Source organism: Colias eurytheme, chromosome 22 (assembly GCF_061535395.1).
Source record: "Colias eurytheme isolate Ceu_HAF_F1 chromosome 22, ilColEury1 Martin Lab GWU primary, whole genome shotgun sequence".
In the NCBI taxonomy this organism is placed as follows: Eukaryota; Metazoa; Arthropoda; class Insecta; order Lepidoptera; family Pieridae; genus Colias; species Colias eurytheme.
Genome location: NC_143001.1, coordinates 1,085,394 through 1,106,693, shown reverse-complemented (window position 1 = coordinate 1,106,693; position 21,300 = coordinate 1,085,394). Strand labels below are relative to the sequence as shown.

Genomic DNA, 21,300 nt, shown 5'->3' with positions numbered 1-21,300 from the left:
CACACTGCAACTATGCGCCTTCAATTAATTGACGCTTATTATTTCTATTGAGAGCAGTGTTTGCCACAAGTTGATATTAAAAAATTAAAGGTACAAAATTAAGTTGTGTTTTTATCTTTTTTTCATATTGGAAGTATAAAAGGGCCTAGACAGAAAACATCTAATTCATATCATTTCAAATAGATACATTAGGTACATTGCATTTCTTGTGCAAATACCAGACAAATTCATAGTCTGCATAATTACAGAAACACAAGTCTTAATAATAACATAGGAAATAATTATTATGCTCTTTATAGAGCACGTATTTTCTATAAAACAAGAATCTGTTATATGGTAGATAAACGTACAAAGGTAAGGGAGAGATTGAAAACAAACATTTTGAAAATAAAAACTTTATTCAACATTTATCTAATTATTTACATACTCACAAACATAATTTTATTCATTCATTCTCAACATGTGAATAACTAAAGTCAATATTAAATACTTTATTATTATAAGGCATAACTTCACTTGAGCTTATAAAATTATTTACAATATGAAAGTACACACTGTATATCCGCTTGATGTAAAATTTACCTTTCCTGGTTTCCATGGCAACGTAAATTCTGTTTAATAATTTGTAATATTACAAGACATGATCATACGAAAATCAATCTACTGCACACTGTTTCAAAGTCAAAATTTGAATGGCATGCACTTACAGTTTAACATAACCCATAGTTTTAAAACTACAATTACATATTCAGTTATCCATTTTAATATTCGGGTAGGTACTACCCGAATATACTATAATATACGTAACTGCGATAAGACACAACGAAACTAGAGATATAATAAATAAAATTATTTAAAAAATTAAACGTTAATTTTTTTAACCTTCGAGATATACAATTTTCTTCATACACTTTCAAATATTGCAATTAATCTATCAAATCCTCAACCAAATCACAAGATTTACCTAGCTTAAAGTAAAGAAAGTCTAAAACCTCGCTTCAGCGGAATTTCACTTTCCATTCCACGCAGTTATTTTCAATTACCGTGGTTTGGCGCAGTTTTACGCGGTTTTACCTCCCATGACACTTCCCGCCTCTATATAGGTTCCTAAACTAACCTGTTTAATTTTATTCGCAAAATAAGCCTTTATTTAGACTACATATTAATAATTGCCGTATTCATCATTTAGACATATATATTATTGTGTAGCCATCATAACATAGAATACAATAAAATTAAAAATTTAAAACTTAATGATTTTTCACAACCTAGCCTTATTTTTTAAGAGCTATTTTAAAATCTTACTCAAAAATAATTAGAAGGTAAATTCGATAAAACTAAGTAAGCTGATTAAAAAGTTTGAACGAAAATTGTTCCTTAACAATCATTTGATCATTTGATCGTAGATAATATAATTTTCATACAATTTGTAACAGAAGTATTTTAAAATTATAGGAATTAATATAAATAGGAATTCATAGTAAAAATAGAAATTCATTGATAATTGTTCAATGAAACTGTCAATGATCGATGTTCATACTTAAATTAATTAATTTTAACAAAATGTTAAGCAATAAATTACGACTGAGATTAAATTTCGCCACATAAGTAATATTGTAATCAAAAGATCTGTTATTTGTAACTACATTCTTGCAAATATACACACATACACATAACATAATTTAAATTTAAAGTTATTCACAAAAAAAGGCTAAATTAAAATTATGCTATCACCACAGCATAAAATTCTCTTCGCATTAAAAATAATTACAGATTTTCATAGCAAAAATGTTGCCAGTCTAAAAATATCGATTTTATATTACTTTAGCCACTGTCAGATTTTTTGGGGGCAACAGGCAGGAAATGGTGCAGAAAGATTGCCGACTCGGAAGAATCCTGGTTCAGTACTTGGTTGACATCTGTAAAATGAAACGTGTTATTTAGTATTGATACAATTTAGGTATTTTATTGATTGCAAAGGTTGTGCTATTAAAAAGGGGAAAAATCTCTACCTCTACTTTCGAATTCTCATCTGCACTCAGGTGGACAGCTTACAAGTGACGGCATAGTGCTGAATATTATTATTTTATGCTCTTATATCGTTCTAGATAGGTCACCTGGTGGTTCAAATGACCCATAACTTTTTCAACATGGGCCTGTAGTCTATATTATGTTCTTTTTTATATTTGTACAAAACGTTTTCTTTATAGTTATGGACTTTATAAAATACTGAACCACTATAGGTAGATAAATTGTTTCAAATTTTCATAGGTCAAAAATATGTGATGACAACGATTTTTTTTATTATTCTTACAATAATAATACAATAGTAAGGAGTATTTTATATTTTTTTAGTCAATTTATTCACAAAAGTTTTTTTTACAAAATAAAGGAATAAATAGATTTCCAATACATATAAACAAAAGTGTTACAAATTATCAGTCGCAAAAATTGTGGTAACTTTTAAATAGTAAATAGAAGTTGTCCCTAATTACTAGATACATAAACAGCAGAGAAATTGTATATAAACCAGAAATTAAACGATTATCCTCATTTCGTTTAAACTTTGTCTCCGATGTAAAGCGCTGTTTCGCTTTAATTAAAAGGCAAGACGCTAAGCGAAAATTTTATCCAAATATTAAGCAAATTTAATCGCTTTTAGAGCCACTATGCATTGTTAGCTTTACTTACATCGGAGTAAACATTTTAAATATCTATCGTAAAATATAGTTTAAAAGAATATTATATAAATATATAAAATTCAAAGGTGATTGACTGACTGACTATAGTGATCTATCAACGCACAGCCCAAACCACTGAACGGATCGGGCTGAATTTTGGCGAGCAGGTAGATGTTAGGACATAGGCATCCGCTAAGAAAGGATTTTGATCAATTTTACCCCCCCAGGGTGTAAAATAGGATAGGATGAAAGTTTGTACCGTGAAAATTTATATCTTTTCCATGCAGGCGAAGCTTTTTTTTTTTTTTTTTTTTACTCTAGATAGGGAAGCGCTTGACCACAATCTCGCCTGATGGAAAGCTAGATGCGGTCTAAGATGGTACATGCTGGTAGATGATACTGGTACATGGTACTAGATGGTAGCTGCGGGCAACAGATAGTTTATTTTATAAAGAACAAAATAGTGATCATTAAAACAACTTGTTACTAATTTAAGTCGTGTTACTACTTTACATTTTTAAGCAATAATTGCATATTTTATGAATCAAGTAATATGTACATGTTGAAGAGAAATATAATTCAGCGTATATGCAAATTCTAGTAAGATAATTTTGTAGCAAATAGAGAAAGATGATTCATGAATAATAAGCACGTTCTTATGTTAAAGTGTCTATCGTAGAAATTATTATCTTTGGATTAGATTACGATAGATTATTATGCAACCAATTTCACCTATTATTATTTACTAGCTTTGCCCCGCGGTTTTACCCGCTTTGCTCCGCTTCTGTTGATCTTAGTGTGATGATATAATATAGCATATAGCCTTTCTCGATAAGTGGGCTATCTAACACTGAAATAATTTTTCAAAACGGACCAGTAGTTCCTGAGATTAGCGCATTCAAACAAACAAACTCTTCAGCTTTATAATATACGTATAAAACGCATAAACATTTCAAAATAGAATAATAAATATCATTCTCCTAATCTAAAAATTATAATAACAAAAAATTGAAGCTAATATGAGTTTATATTTAAAAAAAAACTAAGTTAAAAATTAGAAAAATACTGCTATAGCTATTTACGTTTAAAATTTGCTTACACAAAATAATATGGTCTTCAAAGAGCCAGAACTTCCTCCACATTTGAAATTTTCTTAATGTGCAAAACTTGTTTGTAACTAACGAGACAAAGTTAAAAACCGCGTCATATTAATTAAAAGTTTTTCGGACAAATAACTATCTAAATTTCAACAGGATTTTTCTAGTTAAATTAACGAAGGAACTTTTTTGGTGAATGTCGCACAAAGTTACGCCGCTGGGTGAAATAAAATCATTAATGCAACAGGACATTTTTGCGTTTTAGGTGTAGGTATGGTATATTTTGTCAAAATTATGAAATATTGTTGTGGTTTTGGCTTGATAAACTGTTTATTTATCTGATACATCTGAAACATGGTCGGGATTTATCCGAAATTTTAATAAAAAATAGTACAAAAAGCTCCTAAAGGAAAAAAAGCTGTAAGAAAGGAAAGTTTTAGTATATACATGATTCATTATTTAGACAAAGCGGGCGAAGCCGCGGGCTGGTCGCCAGTAGTTAATTATAATAAGAATATTATATCGTATTCTTTCGTTTTTATTACACTGAAATTACTCTCAAAGAATCCAAATATTTAATTTCACCATTACAAAGTTTATTACATTCATTTATCATTCCTAATTCAATACAAGTACGTAATTATTTACACCTTTCAAGCGTCAAAACCAAACAACCCCAAAATGAATCACGTTCCCTAAAAAAGGTGACAAATTAGCAGCAAAAAAGATCGGAATCCAACCTTTTGTCTTGACAGATGTTTCTACCCTTAACTGGGTTCATCTTTGTCGCATTAAAAAAGGAACACATTATAAAAAGTTGAAAGAATGCGATCTCTTGAGTTCACTGAGATAATTCCCTAATGATCAAACCAACGTTTTGTGAGCTTGTCATAATATGGGGATTCTTTGTAATTTACTCAAGGATTTAAACAGATTTTAAACTTTTATATGCTTGAAGTGATTGTTCATTCTAAAAACATGTTTATATAGATACATAATATCATTATTTAGAAATACCATTTATTTTAATATTAACTTTGTGTATAAATCATTATTATAGAACCAATTATAATTATTGCATTAACACTTTTTAATCATGGTTATTATCCAATTCATTATGAATAATATAATAACTAACCTAACCTAACTTAACTAATGTAAATAACCTACTCTAAATATTTAAATAACGAATGTTATTTTATATACATACCTATGTTTAAAATTAAGTTTCTCGTGTAAGTGACTTATTGTCTTAATGGGAATAAATGTCTTTAAACCTTTATAATAGTGTGTTATAAATTCTATTAAATACAATGAATATAAACTTACTTACATCGTACTAGCAAGATAAGCTTCATACTCTTCATTGTCCGTTGTATCAGTTATCACATGTCTCTTTTCTCTCGTCAGTTCATCAATTTTGATCACTTTCCCAACTCTCTCTAACTTCACAGTCTTTCCCGATGGTTTGATTAATTTAGATTTTTGTAATACATTAGCTTTAACTTCTTCTAATACATTAGCAGATAATGGTTCAGTCTGCCATTCCGGTAAATCATCTTCTGATTTGATATCTTTTGTATCTTCCACGCTTTCTTTGTCTTTTTTATTTTCAAGGTCAATCTCTACTATGGGTGTTTTAGCTACATAACCAAAGTATGGGTAGTAACCTTTTTTATTGTAACCGTTTAATTGTGCCCAGGGGTAATTGTGATAGTAATAACTGGGAGGATACGTGTTGTAGTTATAGTTATGAACGTATGAGAATGGATATGGGAGCAGCATTGGTCGTGGAGAGGCTAGGCGTTGTGGTTTTACATACGGTCGAATTATTGTCCGATCATACCATGGTAATTGTAGCAATTTAGATGGTGGTTTTCTAGTACAGGGTCGCGTTGTTGGTACCACGGGTGTGGTGTATGGTCTGCTATATGCATTCGATGCAGTTCTATGAAAATGAGACATTGGATAATAATATGGTAGTTTTCCAAAATCTTTGTCAGTGAAGGGTGGAGTGAAATATGTGAACGGTTGCCGATAATTTGCAGTTGGAAGTGGTAGCGTGACTTTTTTTGTCTTGCCAGTTGAATTTTCGTCCATGTGAATTTGATGAAGAGGCTTATAAAAATATGACTTATAATCACTATTTTTGTTTGACTCGACTTCTTTATTTGCTTCAGTGCTCTTTTGGCTCTTTTTTTCAGAAATATTACCATCAGAATCCTTATAAATATCCTGTGCCAAGTTGTATATTTCTACTATAGCTTCCAGATCACTTTTCTTTACTGTATGTAGTATGTCTGTGATAGTTTTTATTTCCTCTTCAGTTAAGTATCTATCATCATTATCATCTGCTCTAGAAGTTCCTTTGATATCGTTTTTATTTTGAAGAGAATTTGGTTGAAAAATTGGTCGTTTTTCTTCATGCAAAGTCGTTTTTACAAAGTTCTTTTGACTAGGACTTGTACTCATGTCATTGAGCTCACTTATGATATCATCTGTTATATTTATTTTCTTTATAGGCATGTATTCTGTTTGTGTATGATTTATTTTTCTTAATTTGCACGTGTAGTTTCCACAAAACGATTCTGAAGGCCATGTTGCGTTTACTGGATATAGTTTTTTCGTATCTGGGTCTTGGCAATAGAGTCCTGAAAATAAATAAAATAAAACTAATTATTATTTGCGTAATATCTGTTTATCAACAAAAATGTTGGTTATAGGTAAACCAGAATCTGATGGCAATTAGGGAAATCAAAATTTTGAGTGTGCAACCCTAGGGAAAATGGACTGAACGATCTTGATACTGCGTATTTTTTATTTTGTCCTCAATATCATTAGTCACATTACACAAGTGGATAATACTGTATTTAATAATATACTGTATGTAATATGTATGTAATATCCACGTAATATTATGTAGGTACTTATTACATGTACTTATAATATACATATTACTTTTATAAAGGTAATAGGTAATATATATTATCATTATGGCATGTGAAAATATTGATGTAATTATAATGCAGATCAAAACTTATTTACTATATATAACGATTGTTTATAATTTTTTATAAAATAAAACAATAATTAAATAAAATCATGTTTATTTTCGTAAGTACACATTATAAAATTGACTAGTACACCTTGGACTCGACAAATAGCCGAATTGGAAACTCCTGTAATAAGTTTTCATAAAATTATATTTGAATCAACAAACAATATTATAGTTACATATTTATAACATTTTTAATTTAAAGTATCAAAACGAGTAAGTCCAACTTAGCAATAAAATCTTTCACGCGCTTTAAAATTGAAAATTGTGATGTGTTTGACCCTTCTTCATCGAATATTTTTCTATACACATTGTAAACAACACCTCTTGCTTGTGATCGCAGCGGTTTTATCGACATTTCGAAGATTTTGAAGACAAAATCCTAAAAATTAATCATCAACACAAATAATTTGACAACCAATTTGATAGTTGTCAAGTAAAGTTGCCACATGAAAATCTTTTATTTTTTAAATATAAATATGCCATCAGATTCTGGTAGACCTATATTAACATATTGTTGTCATTCATAAACATCATGTGAACAGTGACATAATTTGGTTATGACTCAATCGAACTACTAATTCGCTATTTCTAAAAACTGTTTATTTTGAATTCTATGAAAAGAACGGTAATGACTATTTGGGCAGAAGTAGTAGTAGATGACACTCACACACACATAACACATGTGATTCTGACACACATAAAACTACTAATTTTATGATGTTAAAAATATATCATAATTCTGCGCATTCACGATACTCTATTAAAACTAACAAAAAGCTAGAACAAATTTCATACTAAAATATCTCAAACATTTTGCAATTTAGCTTCTATATGCTTCCCAAAATTGATAAGCCCTCGACACTGAGGGGTAAATATTATCCAACGACAGTGACTAAAATATATTTGTCGCCAGCAAATATATCCGTTATTTATTTAGGATTGTTAGTAGTTTTTCGTGTTAGTGAATTATACGTGTGTTGTTGTTTGTGGAAGGAATTTGTCTAGTTAAAAGTGACTGTAGTTAGCTGTTTTGTTTTTGCAAGATAGTTCACTGGTGGCAAAAAAATCCTGACGCTTTTTTACAATAAATTGATTAAAATAAAAAGAGCATGTGTGCCGAGCACACGTGTCAGAAGTGAAACTTTGGCAAGATTCAAAGATACCAAAATTGTCACCCTCTATAACATGACGGTATTGCAATGAAGCGACCTTGAAATTTTACTCTCAACGGGCCTAAAGAAGTTTCACTTTATGATATAACTTTTGACGTTTTATTAACACTTGTAAAACTTATCCATAAAAAGTTACGTAGCATAGGTATAGAGACGAAATTGTTTAAAAGAAAGAGTCACTTTTATACAATAAAGTATGATACATTCACAAATGGGTGTATGTTTAAAATAATAAATCATTATTATATTATTAACATAACATAATATAGTCTTGCATAACAACATACTTCCGACTAAGTGATAGATAGTCATGCATGCACTGCAGAAAGTATCATATTACGCTCTAAAACAAATTATCTTACAAAGATTTGTTTCCCAAACAAATTACAGATAAAACAATTAAAAACAATACAAACCTTTAACAGATTTTGAAGATTCAACACCACAGATAATTAATAAAATGCACATATAAAAAATCATTATGTCGTTGAGTTCGCTCGTATGGCTAGCGGATACTGAATTTTGTCATGTGTATTGTTATGATTTTAATTACGTTTGTTATTTGTAATGGTTCTCAAAGTGTGACTTTTTATTTGAAGACTTACAGTAGCATGTCGTTATAGTGTGTTAACAATTCATCTTATTGAAATGTTGAGATGATTAAATAAATTTCTGGAACAGGTACCACATATTATTATGTTTTATTTGACGGCCTCCTCGGTACAGTGGTTGACGCGTGAGCGTAACACCAAGGGGTCCTGGGTTCGATTCCCGGTGGAGACGAAGAAAAAAAAATCTCTCGGTCTGGTAGGACACAGAAGGCTGATCACCTACATGTCCCTAAAGAAAATCGATCAGTGAAACAGATGTATAATGCATCTGCCCATTACCCCACTAGGGGACATGGGACTTCACTTTATTATGTTTTATTTAAATTACAATGAGGTACTAGGATTCTGCATAATAATAATGAAATTGTATAATTAAATATAAAAATATACCTAACTACATCTTAATAACTAAATTTGACGATATAGAGACATAGAGCAAAAGATACATTTATCTCTAAATAGCTAAACCTAACCTTACCATTGAGATAATATTACTATGTATGGAGGAGACACCACGAACAAAATCTGTGCGCCATTTTTTTGCTCTAAGTTTTAAAAATTATTATCTAGTTAAATACTTACCGATGAAAGTTATTCCTTTGCACTTTTCCGTATTATTTGTATTATTTGTGCAATATCGTAACACACACGAAGGCATATTTGATGCGTTTCACTTTAAAACCATTAAAAAAAACCGCACAACATACGCCACATGGCGTATGTTGAGTGGAACATAAGTGATGTAGGCGGTGTCGTCTCCATATTAATATTATCTCAATGAACCTTACCGAACAAATGTATTAAAATCAAGACTATTACATTTAGGGCCGATTTTTCAATCTTTGGTTAAAACTTATTCGTCGAATAATGTATAAAACAACCATTTTAAAAACGTATTCTAATTGCCCGTATTTGACAGTTTACGTGACATTTTAATATTATCGTGTAATACTTTATTGAACGGGTAAAGTTTTATACAAGGATTAAAAAATTGGCCCTTAAAATATAGATTTTAATTTATTTAGGGCTGATTTTTCAATCCTTGGTTAAAACTTATTCGTCGAATAATGAATAAAACTACTACTATTCTAATTGCCCGTATTTGACAGTTTACGTGACGTTTTAATATTATCGTGTAATACTTTATTGGACGGATAAGTTTTATCTAAGCATTGAAAAATCGGCCCTTAGTTTATTAAAAAGACATTTATCTTAAATGTCGTTATATCTGTAGATTGCATAAAAATATAAATATAAAAAATAAAACACTTTGACAACCACTGAGCGTTTTATTTCGCAAACGTGACAAAATCCAATAATACTATAGTACGACAATCGTTCGAATTACTGACACACAACAATGTCAGTGATTTGATGGTATAGATTATGCGTGTACGGCTTTTATATGATAATGAACTAAATTAATTTAATTTACTCGCAATTATGTTTTAATGAAGGTCGTAAATTATGCAATTTGAAGGTTAGATTAAAGGTATAGGATTTTTTGAGATTATTAGGTACATTTTCAGAATGGATTTAAAAGTCATGTATAATGATACAAATATTTTCTTAAAATACAGTTAAAACCGGGTCCCAGTAGGTATATAGTTATGAAAATGAAAATGAAAAATAAAAAAGACGTGTGGCACTCGGGGACTGCCGCGGTAAAGCTATTGCATAGCATGCCTTCAAGCCACACCTCCATGCCCGTCGGAGTGGGGAGCGTGAGGCTTTTTCGTTACGGAATTTCTAGATTCGGTCCCCGCGCTCAAGGCCCGCGATAGAAGCTATGCAATAGCTTAAAAAAAATCCTTTTAAAACATATTTATAAACGTTTGTGTGTCGTATTGAAGATATACATGAGTAGATTTGTCTAATATTTGGTACCAAATATCCTTTAAGAATATAGATTCGTTTGGATTTTTTCATAGGCATACAACTTCAAAGATAGAGCAAAGAGCCATCAGCCAAGTCTATAACACTTGGTAATTACTTACGTAACTTAACAAAATAAAATAGCCGCTTACCTACCAATCAAAATAGGTCATTTTAAACTAAAAACACTAGTATTTAAAATTGAAAAATCGTCAAGCAGACGCATAATAACTGGGGCGTACAGCAAATGTTTACTAAACTGGGAAATACCGAAAAACCCCATTCAGGCCCACGTTGAGTGACCTCGCAAAATATTAGCTTCGCTTTTGAATCGCGATGTTTTGAATTTTATATCGTGTTTATTTGCTACTACATAGAGTATGGCTTTTATGTGCGACTAGATGCTGGATACGGCTTTACTTGCTAGGGTTGTATGGCTACTTTTATATGGAGTACGGTACGGCTGTGTTATGTTTGCAAAACTAAGTTATAAATCATTCTGGTCGTATGTTTTCATTTCTGGATTCTTCGAACGGGGAAGTTTTACGGAGGTGTTTTTTTTTATATTTTTTTATAAATAAAACGCAAAATGACATGACTGACTAATCTATCAAACTACTGCAACGATCGGGGTGAAATTTGGTTTGCAAAAAATCCTTTCTTAGTGGATTTAGGCATCTATTAAGAGAGGATTTGATAAATTCTATCGGTAAGAGGTTAAAATAGTGGATGAAAGTTGTTAGTTTTAAATAAAAATTCCCAAAAAGCTTATGTTATGCCTATTTAATTTAAGGTATAAATCATAACACTACGAGTAGGTACCTCGACGTATAATTATAGGTTATAATTTCCTTTTAAGGTCAGAGGTTATTAAAAATTACGAACAAACTCATTGCTCTGCATCCTTAAGCGGTATTACAAAGAGGTTTTAATATCAAAAACAATTCCATACAGGACTCGACAGAAATTAAACGACGCAGCGGGTGGCGCATCGTGGTATTTCATTTATGGAATAATGTACCTTAAAAGCTATGTGATAAAATAGATAATTCCATACATGCTTTTGACGTGTAAAATTCTATAGCCTCTGACAGGTACTTAATTGTTTACACAAAAATAGACCGTAATCTCATTTGAATAAGAAAAAGAGTGGCGTGTTAATGACGTGTAAAATTATATGGTTTTTAACTCTCTCAGCGGGTGCTAACATATTGGTGTTAAAAAAATATAAATTGCTTGTTGAACGTGTGAAGATTCGATGATGGCAAAATTATACGGTGGAAATTATTCCTGCATTAACACTTGTGTTTAATATATGACTTTCATTTTTGCGATTTTGTATTTATCTGCGAGTTGCGATGAATTAACTTTATTTAATGAGATGATATTAAGGTCATACTTATTTATTAGTATCTATATGAAGAAGGTAGGTATAATCATATAAACTGGAAAATTATTAAGTTTATTATTTTCACAATAAACCGTACGCAATGAAAGAGATGTCTATCCTTGAAACTGTTGTTGCTCGAACATTACAATTTTAAGGACGTTAATAATAATTATAGTGCACCTTACGATTAGACTTTTCACTTAACTTTAACGTTTGGAATTTTAAACGAAACATTATTTACACGCTTCATCATTTTCATCAGCCTATATACGTTCCCACTGTAGGGACACGAGCCTCCTATGAGGCCGTCATCCACCACGCTGGCCAAGTGGGGGCAGATGTTACGTAATCCACCACGCTGGCCAAGTATGGGCAGATGACACATAATCCACCACGCTGGCCAAGTGGGGGCAAATGACACATGTCACGCTGGCAAACTGTGGACAGATATCTTATAATCCACCTCGTTAGCCAAGTGCAGGAAAAAGTCACAATAAAATCGACTACGCTGGCCAAGTGCAGGCAAATGTCACATGTCATCAAACATTCTTGGACGTTCTGGTTTACGATTTCCTTCACAGTTGCACGCTTAGCCACCAATAAGCCTTAACAATCGATCCTATATCCAATCATATGTATAAAAGTTCACAGAACAATTGGTATATAAGTTCGTGTATCACGCGATAGGAACATTTCGTTTCTCGACCATCTGTTTCAAACCTATTTTGCTATTGTTCGTCTTGCGTGATCGTGAAGTATTTTCTATTTATTAAAGAAATATATAGTTGTGCATTACCTTTTTTTGTGCATTTACTGTATATACTTTATGGCGGCATATTAACCCAATATTAAGTAAATACTAGTATGTACTATTGAACTGAAACTTCTTAAGGCGCGTTGAGAGTATATCTTCAAGATCGCGTCATGGCAATACCGTCACGTCATGTAGTAAGGCGACGATTTTGGCATCTTTGAATCTTCCCAAAGAAGTTGCACTTCTGACACGTGTGCCCAGCACACATGCTTTTTTTATAAGCAGTGAAGTTTGTGAAGAATGATGATTGTTACTATTGAATGTATGGATGTCTGGATGAAAGTTGAAATATATTACACTGGTCAACAATGATTTTGTTGCCCTGGATGTGAAAGTGGTTTCGAATAATTTAATGCATATTATATATAAAGCTATTAATGGTTTTGGTAGATTGGCTCTAGTTTTTTTTTAAATCCTAATTTTCTTATTAGACTCTAGAACGCAGCATGAAATAGAAGGTATATTTGTTTAACATCATTTATTTATTACAAAGTTTTACTTATTGTTTTGTTTTAGTATTTAATTGATTCAAATGTATATAAAAATAGAGAAAAATCATTAAAACTTATGAAATAGTACAAGGAAATAGATTTTATAAGCTTCTCTTGTTAGTTAATTTTGGGACAATAGTTTTGTTATGGACCATCAGTAATCTGCCATCATGTGACGATCCCATATACCCTGATACCTTTATTCCATAATGTTTACTTCTTTTTCGATGCGTTCTTCCTGTTTCTCACAGAAATTTCGCAGATTTACTGGATATCTATCCAGGAGACTGTGGGGAAAGTGTAGCTTTATGTTCGTAATTGCTCATAAAATAATGAAGTTTTTTAACAACTGTGGTGCAATTTCTTTATAATTTGGTGTTTTATATTTACCTTAAATTTACCAATACTATATCTCTCCATAATTTACATTCAGCATCAGTTATAAAATTTTGTTAAATTTCCATCTTTTATCAATTTTCGACACGCCCGTCCTGTAGCGCCGTCGGGTATTCTTCTTATACTTCTAGATTCCCTCAAAGGCCTAAATTCTCATATTTATTAATTATTCCTAATTAACTTGCTTTGTCTAATTCTATTAATAAAAACATCAAGGGAATTTCGTATACCTATCCACTTTGCTGACCAAGTGCTACTGGGTTTCTTCAACTCAATACAAACCGAACATTGTTGTTCATAAAAATGATTTTTTTACAGAAATCATTTATTATTCTAATATTCTACAGCCAGTTTTATAGATAAGGGTTATTTCTGAGTAAATAAATGTGCAGAAAACGTAATTCACCAAAAAAATTAGCACTTGTTATTAACCCGTATTCTGAAGGGCCGTAAGAAAATTTAATATATGAAAATCCAAATTAAAAAAAAAACTAGAGCCAATTAAATAATTTTAATGATTACATTCGCAAACCGGGTACTTGAATTATATAAATCTGTAGAAATATCCAGGGCAACAAAAAAAATTGTTTTTTTGTTGAGCTGTGTTATAGGCTATATTCGAACATAAGGTGGCTCCACATTGGGCCTGTTTCGCGAAGGAATTCAATCAATGGGAAGTAGATAAGTTTTACAATAAATAATTGCTTAAATATTTGCAGATATTTTATCTCATTTTTAACGATATACTTTCGATTATAATAGAAATTGCTGCCAAAAATAAGTAGAGATTATTTTATATTTAGCGATTAATCATAATGTGTTGTCAGTTGTTAGATACGAAATTGTACCGTTATTTATTTATAGATACGATCGGTTTATAGGATTGACAATAATAGGCTTATATTATAGGTATATTTAGGCTTATATAAAAATAGATAAGCTAGCATACGTAATATTATGTTATCATTGTTTGTATATTTATCAACAATAGATTTATATTACCTCATTCATTCATTAATGGATTACCTCATTCATTGCATCATAGACAGACAGTTATACAGACATAGTTTTATTGTAGGTACTTAACTACTTTCTTATGATTTTACTACTACTAGCTTTCTCCCTTTGTTTTTAACTAATTATATGCTAAAGCCTTCCTCGAGAAACACTCTATCTATTAGAACAATCGCATCAAAATCCGTTAAGCAGTTTAAAAGATACATACATGGAGACAGACAGCGAATATTTAGTGACATGTAGGTATTTCTGTTCTACTCGTAGCTGTATAAATTATAAATACAAATTTTACATTTGATGAAAATTAAAAATCTTCAAAAAAAATCATACACACGACACAAAAGAACAAACAGAAACATAAAAACTAATTCAATTTTCGCAACTTGTCCAACAGGAGTTCTTTAAATGTACCTAAACCTTTCTCGTTAACTATTACAGTGATGTATTGCAAATCGTTAAGAGAAAATATTACCTATGATTAGTATTACTGTTTCAATTTATTTTAATATATTCGGTATTGTATCTGTTGTTTGCGGTTTCTTCTGTTTACATGGACCTTTTTTACTTTTTTCATACGGTCCAAAGGTTTTATGTGTATTTTTTGCCTGCGTTAAGAAATTTCTCGACTTAATTCGAACTATCTCGTTAAAAAGAGCTATTTATGAAATCGATATTTAGGTTGAAGGATCGATTTAGAACATAAATAAATAAATTTATTAACTTTTGAAAATACGTTCTGGTTTATCTCTGTAACGTCAGGGCTGATTTTTACACGATTTTCGGTATCAAAACTTAAAAATTACCCTTTTTTTTATTTTCATGTATCAATAATCTTATATGTATATAAAAATGAATCGCAAAATGTGTTGGTAAGCGCATAACTCGAGAACGGCTGAACCGATTTCGATAATTCTTTTTTTATTATATTCCTTGAAGTACGAGGATGGTTCTTATGTAGAAAAAACGTAAATATTATGTACCACGGGCGAAGCCGGGGCGAACCGCTAGTTTACAAATAAAAAGTCACCGATTAAAACTAGGTTAATTTAATTTGACAGATCATTCTTACAATATAAAAAGCAACGTACCAATACGTTGTTTACAAAATATAATTATGTTTACAAAGGGTCTAGTTAGTATAACACATGACTCAATCATTGAGCTGTCAATTATATCACCACATATTTGTTATCTGTTGCTTTTTTTATTTTTAAATGAAGGATTTTAATTATTCCTTTTTATCTGTGGCACTAATTGGAGCAAGATTCAAGATCTACATTTTATATACGTACATAAGAAATAATACATTTACTTAATTTATATTTTTCTTGTCAAATTATGTTTAATTATAAACATCAAAAACATTGATGTTGTTTTGTATTGATTTGAAACAATTAGAAAATTATTTTGTCAGTCACTTAATTTACAGTACATAATAATAGATAATATAATGAAAGTAAATGAGAAAATAACATTAAAAACGTAACTGTAGGTACGTTTCTATCTTTCAAGATACATCGTTTTTATTCTTTTCATTTATTGTATATTATGTAGTTAGATTTAAGTTACAGATTATGTAATATTGACAATATGATTTTAAAAGAGCAACTATGGAGTTTCTTGCCGGTTCTTCTCCATAGATACTGCTTTCCGAATCGGTGGTAAATGTTAAAAATACTTATGTAATGACGATTCGAAAGTGCTACTAAAAGTAGTCTAATTGAATAAATAAATGTTTGAGTTTGAGTTTGAGTTTGAGTTTATTTACCATGCGAATTTTTGAGTCCCCCCAGGCATCGAACCCGGACCTAAGTACCAAAAAATGCACTCAGGGAGCAATTACTAAATAATTTAAAATGATTGAACGCTCTATATTTTTCTTAATCCTTTAAACTTTTACCGATACCGCTTCTAGGAAAGAAACATGGATACAGTTATATATGAGTTTTAGTTATACAAAAGGGCGCACTAAATCACTGTAAGTATGTAAATGGCTCATCTATTTTAATTAGTCGCTTTGATTGTATGTGTGTTTGATGTATGGACTGTAGAGCTATGAATGTATAGAAGTAACATAACAATTGATTACTTACTATTTTTAGTTCATTTATAGTGGAATGTATACTGCCTGTATATATAAGGAATACTAATTGAGTGAAATACCTATTATACTAATATGATTTTAATTATGATATATAAACATAAAGTTTGATTTTTTCTTGATTACGTAAACAAAATAGCTGAAAATTATTTTTATAGTAATTGAATTTGATATTTTGGTTTTATGGCATTCAAATGTCCAACCACTCTAAATTTTTTTTTTTTGTTAAGCTATCTAAGCATTTTTTATTGCTATTCATACCCACTTGTTAAAGAACGTTATTTTTCGTTTTTATATTACTATCCAATACACACTTAATATAAACCGTTGCATATATCGTATACTTATCTCTCAATAAGGGCCGCTCTATACTCCCTTAGCTCTATGGCTCGTTATTCCCCACGTAATTGGTAGATTCTTGGGCCGATACCGTCTCAACGCCTCCGCACAAATTTCTCCTCACATTTAAACGTTTATTTATGTTATACTTACGTTTTGTTTGTATTCGACATGTTCTTAATTAAATAAAAAACGTACCTATTTAATTAGGTCAACAAATTTCGTATTTTATTGTGGTGTTTTAGAGCAAGGCCTACGTAAATATGGGATAGTAAAATTTACATATTTTCCATTTAAATAGATCGTATAGCTGTCAACATGTAGCGCTTATTCAGCGACAGAGTTCGTTTATACATATTTAATTTCTAAGTATTTTATGAATCACGTATTTAAGGATAGATAAGAAATAATTAGAGTCAATGATTAAATAATAACTCAATTAAACTTATTATGCGTATGTAATGAGTTTGGGCAATTTAGTTTTAGTTAATTTATTCCAACGGCTACAAAAGGGGATTGGTATAAGTTTTAAAAATGTATCATAGATAATATAATACTATACATAAGTAATCTCTATATTATATCAGTTTCGTTATTTTTTTCCTTTCCATGCAATATGTCAAAGCTTTTAAGTTTCAAATGATTCTATTCTATTATTTAATGTAAGTACACTTTGATTAACATACACAAGATACAATGTTCATTTTAGTCAAGTCCATGGCATGAAAATATACTCTACATCCATCAACATCCACTACAACCTCAAACAAAAATCCACAAACAAGGCAATACCTCAATTTTAACCAATAGCATAGATCTGTATAACAGTCGTTAAAACTTACTTGGCCGAGCGCACCCAGGCGACTGCCAAACGAGCCAAGTCCTTAGTCCTGCCAAATCATATGTTGTAAAGAGTTTAAACTTATACGGTTATATTGATATAGTTTGAAGGAGTTGAGGATCAAGCTTCGTGCTATATCTGTGACAGAAATTGATGTTTAATCAACAGCCTAGACAAATAATAAAACGGCTGGTTTACATATTTGGCTGCACATATACACGTATATTACATAACACATTTATATGTAATAAAATAATTATTTGCATACTGTTAAATTGCGGCTAAATATGCTCTAATATTGTATTGTAAGTTGTTTTCATATACCATGTTTTATTGCAAATAAAGAATTTATTTATTGAAGTGAAACTTCTATAACGGGGTTGGAAAAAAATTTAGTGTAACATTTTTTCGTTACGCGTGACATTTTTCCGTTACGCAGAAATGACAGAATGGTTGAGTCAAACTCAAATATTTATTCATTCAATTACAATTCATTACACTTCTTCTAAAAGCACTTTTGTCATAACATAGTTTTACCACTTACCACTGATTCGGAAAGCAGTTTCTACCGAGAAGAACTAGCAAGAAACTCCGTAGTTGCTCTTTTACAGTCTTAAATTATATAAGTACTGAAAAATGAACTCCAAAAATAAACAAAAGAGATACACATCTCCCAAATCACCCGTCAAGCAAGACCATTAATCGTGGACAATTTCAAAATAATTAAATCAATCTAGTAATTTATCTTACAATAGCTCTTGTTAACCGACTTTCAAACAATGGGCTTTACAATAGCGTCTCACGACGTGACCTGAGCCCTTTGGTTATTGTGACAAAGGGTAACGGGTAACACTTGATTTTTAGCCAATTTGAATAAAGGCATCTTCTATGGCACAAGTTTTATAAAGCTTTTACGGTCTAGGTGTTGTTTAGAAGTTAGGTTACGATCAAAGTAAGTCTGTCCAAATAATAATTAATCTAACATATTTATTTTATACTTGTAGCTAACTAATTTTCAATGAAAAATGAATTAATGTAAAACACAAGTTAAATAGCGGCTATTTTTAGCAGTTGTGCGACGTATTTGTATTTAGATTCATGATAGTCATTGTGATAGTTTTCCAGTAATTGTTATGTATATCACTCTTAAATTTATGTAAGTATATATTAAATTTTCTCCAGGACGCCTTGAAATATTTATTTATTTATTTATTTAACAGTTTTATGTACCATTACAAATTTTACAATCTATAATATTAAAAGAAAAGGAAACATTTACAGCACATAAGGCAACCTTATCGCTTATCAGCGATCTCTTCCAGGCTGCCCAAGGTAAAGGATAAAAATTAATATTAAATGGGTACACGGGTGGCAATGAAAATAAAGATAAAAGAGAGTAAATAAAATAATAAATATAAGTTAAATGTTATTTATTATATATTAATTTTCGCACACACTTTTTTGCTTAAAACGACTAATTATGCTAAATAATCCCTACTAATATTATAAATGCGAAAGTAACTCTGTCTGTCTATTCGCTTTTCCGCTTAAACCTCTCAACCCATTTTGATGAAATTTGATATTTCATCATTTGCCCTGAGAAAGAACATAGCCTACCTTTTATTGCGAAATAAGTAGGTACCACGGGCGAAGCCGGGGCGGACCGCTAGTGATTCATAAAACTGAAAATCTGTAAATCATATGAAACTGAAATTATTAACGAGCGACTCCGCGGGCACAAAGCTACTTTCTATATGAACGGAAAAACCTCAAGCCGCAAAGCCGCGGCGTTTGCTACATTACCGCTAACAAAGTCAGTTCCCTTGTGGAATGTTGATTTATATGGAAACTATAATATAAGTATTAAAAGCTAATAGAAGGGTTATTTAATTTGTTATTTTATTCACGAGATATTCGATAAATGGACTATCTAACACCGAAAGAATTTTTCAAATCGGACCAGTCGTTCTGCGATTAGCGCGTTCATACAAACAAACAAACTATTTAGATTTATAATCTTATATATAAAATTCTCGTGTCACAATGTTAGTCTGCATACTCCTCCGAAACGGGTGGACCGATTCTCATGAAATTTTCTGTGCATATCGGGCAAGTCTGAGAATCGGCCAACATCTATTTTTCATATGTACCACGGGCGAAGCCGGGGCGGGCCGCTAGTATTAGTATAGATTTGGCACTTTGTGTAGGGTAACGGCACCAGTGGTCAGCCTCATAACAGCTTTTTGAAGTTTTGACAATTGCCATTTCTACAACAATCATCGAATAAAAAAACGTACAACATGTATGGATTTATTGTTTATTGTAGTTTCGAATCAGCGTTTATCAAAAACAATAATTCTCTTAGTAAAATATATAATTAATTTTAAACAAAAAATGGCCCAGTGTCCCAGTGAACGGCCTCTAAAAACCAATAAACAGCCTTGTTGAACCCAGTGTTCAGCCTTTAGTAAGTATAACTAATTATGAGATCAAAATAAACAATGTTATATCAAAATCAACTATATTAATCACATTTTTATAGCAACGATTCACTTAGCACAAAAAAATGTATATCGCACATAATACAAATATTATTTTAAACATACTATTACAATCTCTTCGTGTCTTCTTATTTTCTAGGAACTTCTTATTATTTATCATAAAAACAGCAATAATTATTTTTAAAAAATTCAGCGATATTAGTTTATACTATGTCCTATTGATGTATCTATAATCCACAATATATATATCAATACATATAATAAAATTCTAGAAAAGTGGTGTCTGTACAATGAAAATATGTAAAAAAAAATTAGCAGGGGTTATTACTAAATCGATCCCAAACCCAAAACTGTTGTTAAAAAAATTTTTGTCTGTTTGTCTGTTTGTCTGTTTGTCTGTTTGTCTGTATGTTTGAACACGCTAATCTCAGAAACGGCTTATCCGATTTAGATGCGGTTTTCATTAATATATTGTGGTAAGCTTCATTTAACATTTAGTGTTTATTTCATGTCAATCGGTTCATAAATAAAAAAGTTATGACCATTTAAGTAATCACAGCGAACATTTGCTAAGGCATTCTATACATGAATTACTTTATTACGTAATTACTTTATTACGTAAATTATACGCTAAAGTTATTCCTTGACATGTCCAGATGATCATATCGAAAGTCCCCAAGCGTGGGGGGGGGGTGGTTATGCTGAGGGGGTAGTAGGAGGGGGGGGGGGGTCAAAGGACCTTTATTTAGATTTTTGCTCATAAGTCTAAAACCTACTTCTAGGTAAATTTTCTATATAAAAGGTTTTTTTTTAATTATATCGTAGGTATTATATTTTTAACCCCCGACGCAAAAAGAGGGGTGTTATGTCCGCTATGTGTGTATTGCGTGTCTGTCTGTGCCACCGTAGCTCGCTA

General features: G+C 30.9%; 2 protein-coding genes across 2 annotated transcripts in view; one reads left to right on the top strand and one right to left on the bottom strand.

Moving 5' to 3' along the window:
• LOC149898527 (protein madd-4-like) overlaps positions 1-21,300 on the top strand; it is a 270,605-nt gene that overhangs the window by 134,921 nt on the left and 114,384 nt on the right. The window lies entirely within an intron of this gene.
• Positions 1,800-8,488, bottom strand: LOC149898531 (uncharacterized). Its single transcript, XM_090114812.1, has 3 exons — positions 8,425-8,488; positions 5,112-6,429; positions 1,800-1,919 (listed from the first exon to the last, which is right to left on the bottom strand). The coding sequence occupies exons 1-3, from the start codon at positions 8,486-8,488 to the stop codon at positions 1,835-1,837; spliced, it is 1,467 nt and encodes a 488-aa protein (XP_089970938.1). The 3' UTR covers positions 1,800-1,834.

What these genes read in the sequence shown, in the direction of transcription:
- LOC149898531 (XM_090114812.1), bottom strand. Translation starts at nt 8,488, where the DNA reads ATGATTTTTTATATGTGCATTTTATTAATTATCTGTGGTGTTGAATCT. An exon ending in ATCTTCAAAATCTGTTAAAG is followed by an intron (nt 6,430 to 8,424) that starts GTTTGTATTGTT and finishes ATTTATTTTCAG; the next exon opens with GACTCTATTGCCAAGACCCA. An exon ending in GCTTATCTTGCTAGTACGAT is followed by an intron (nt 1,920 to 5,111) that starts GTAAGTAAGTTT and finishes TTCATTTTACAG; the next exon opens with ATGTCAACCAAGTACTGAAC.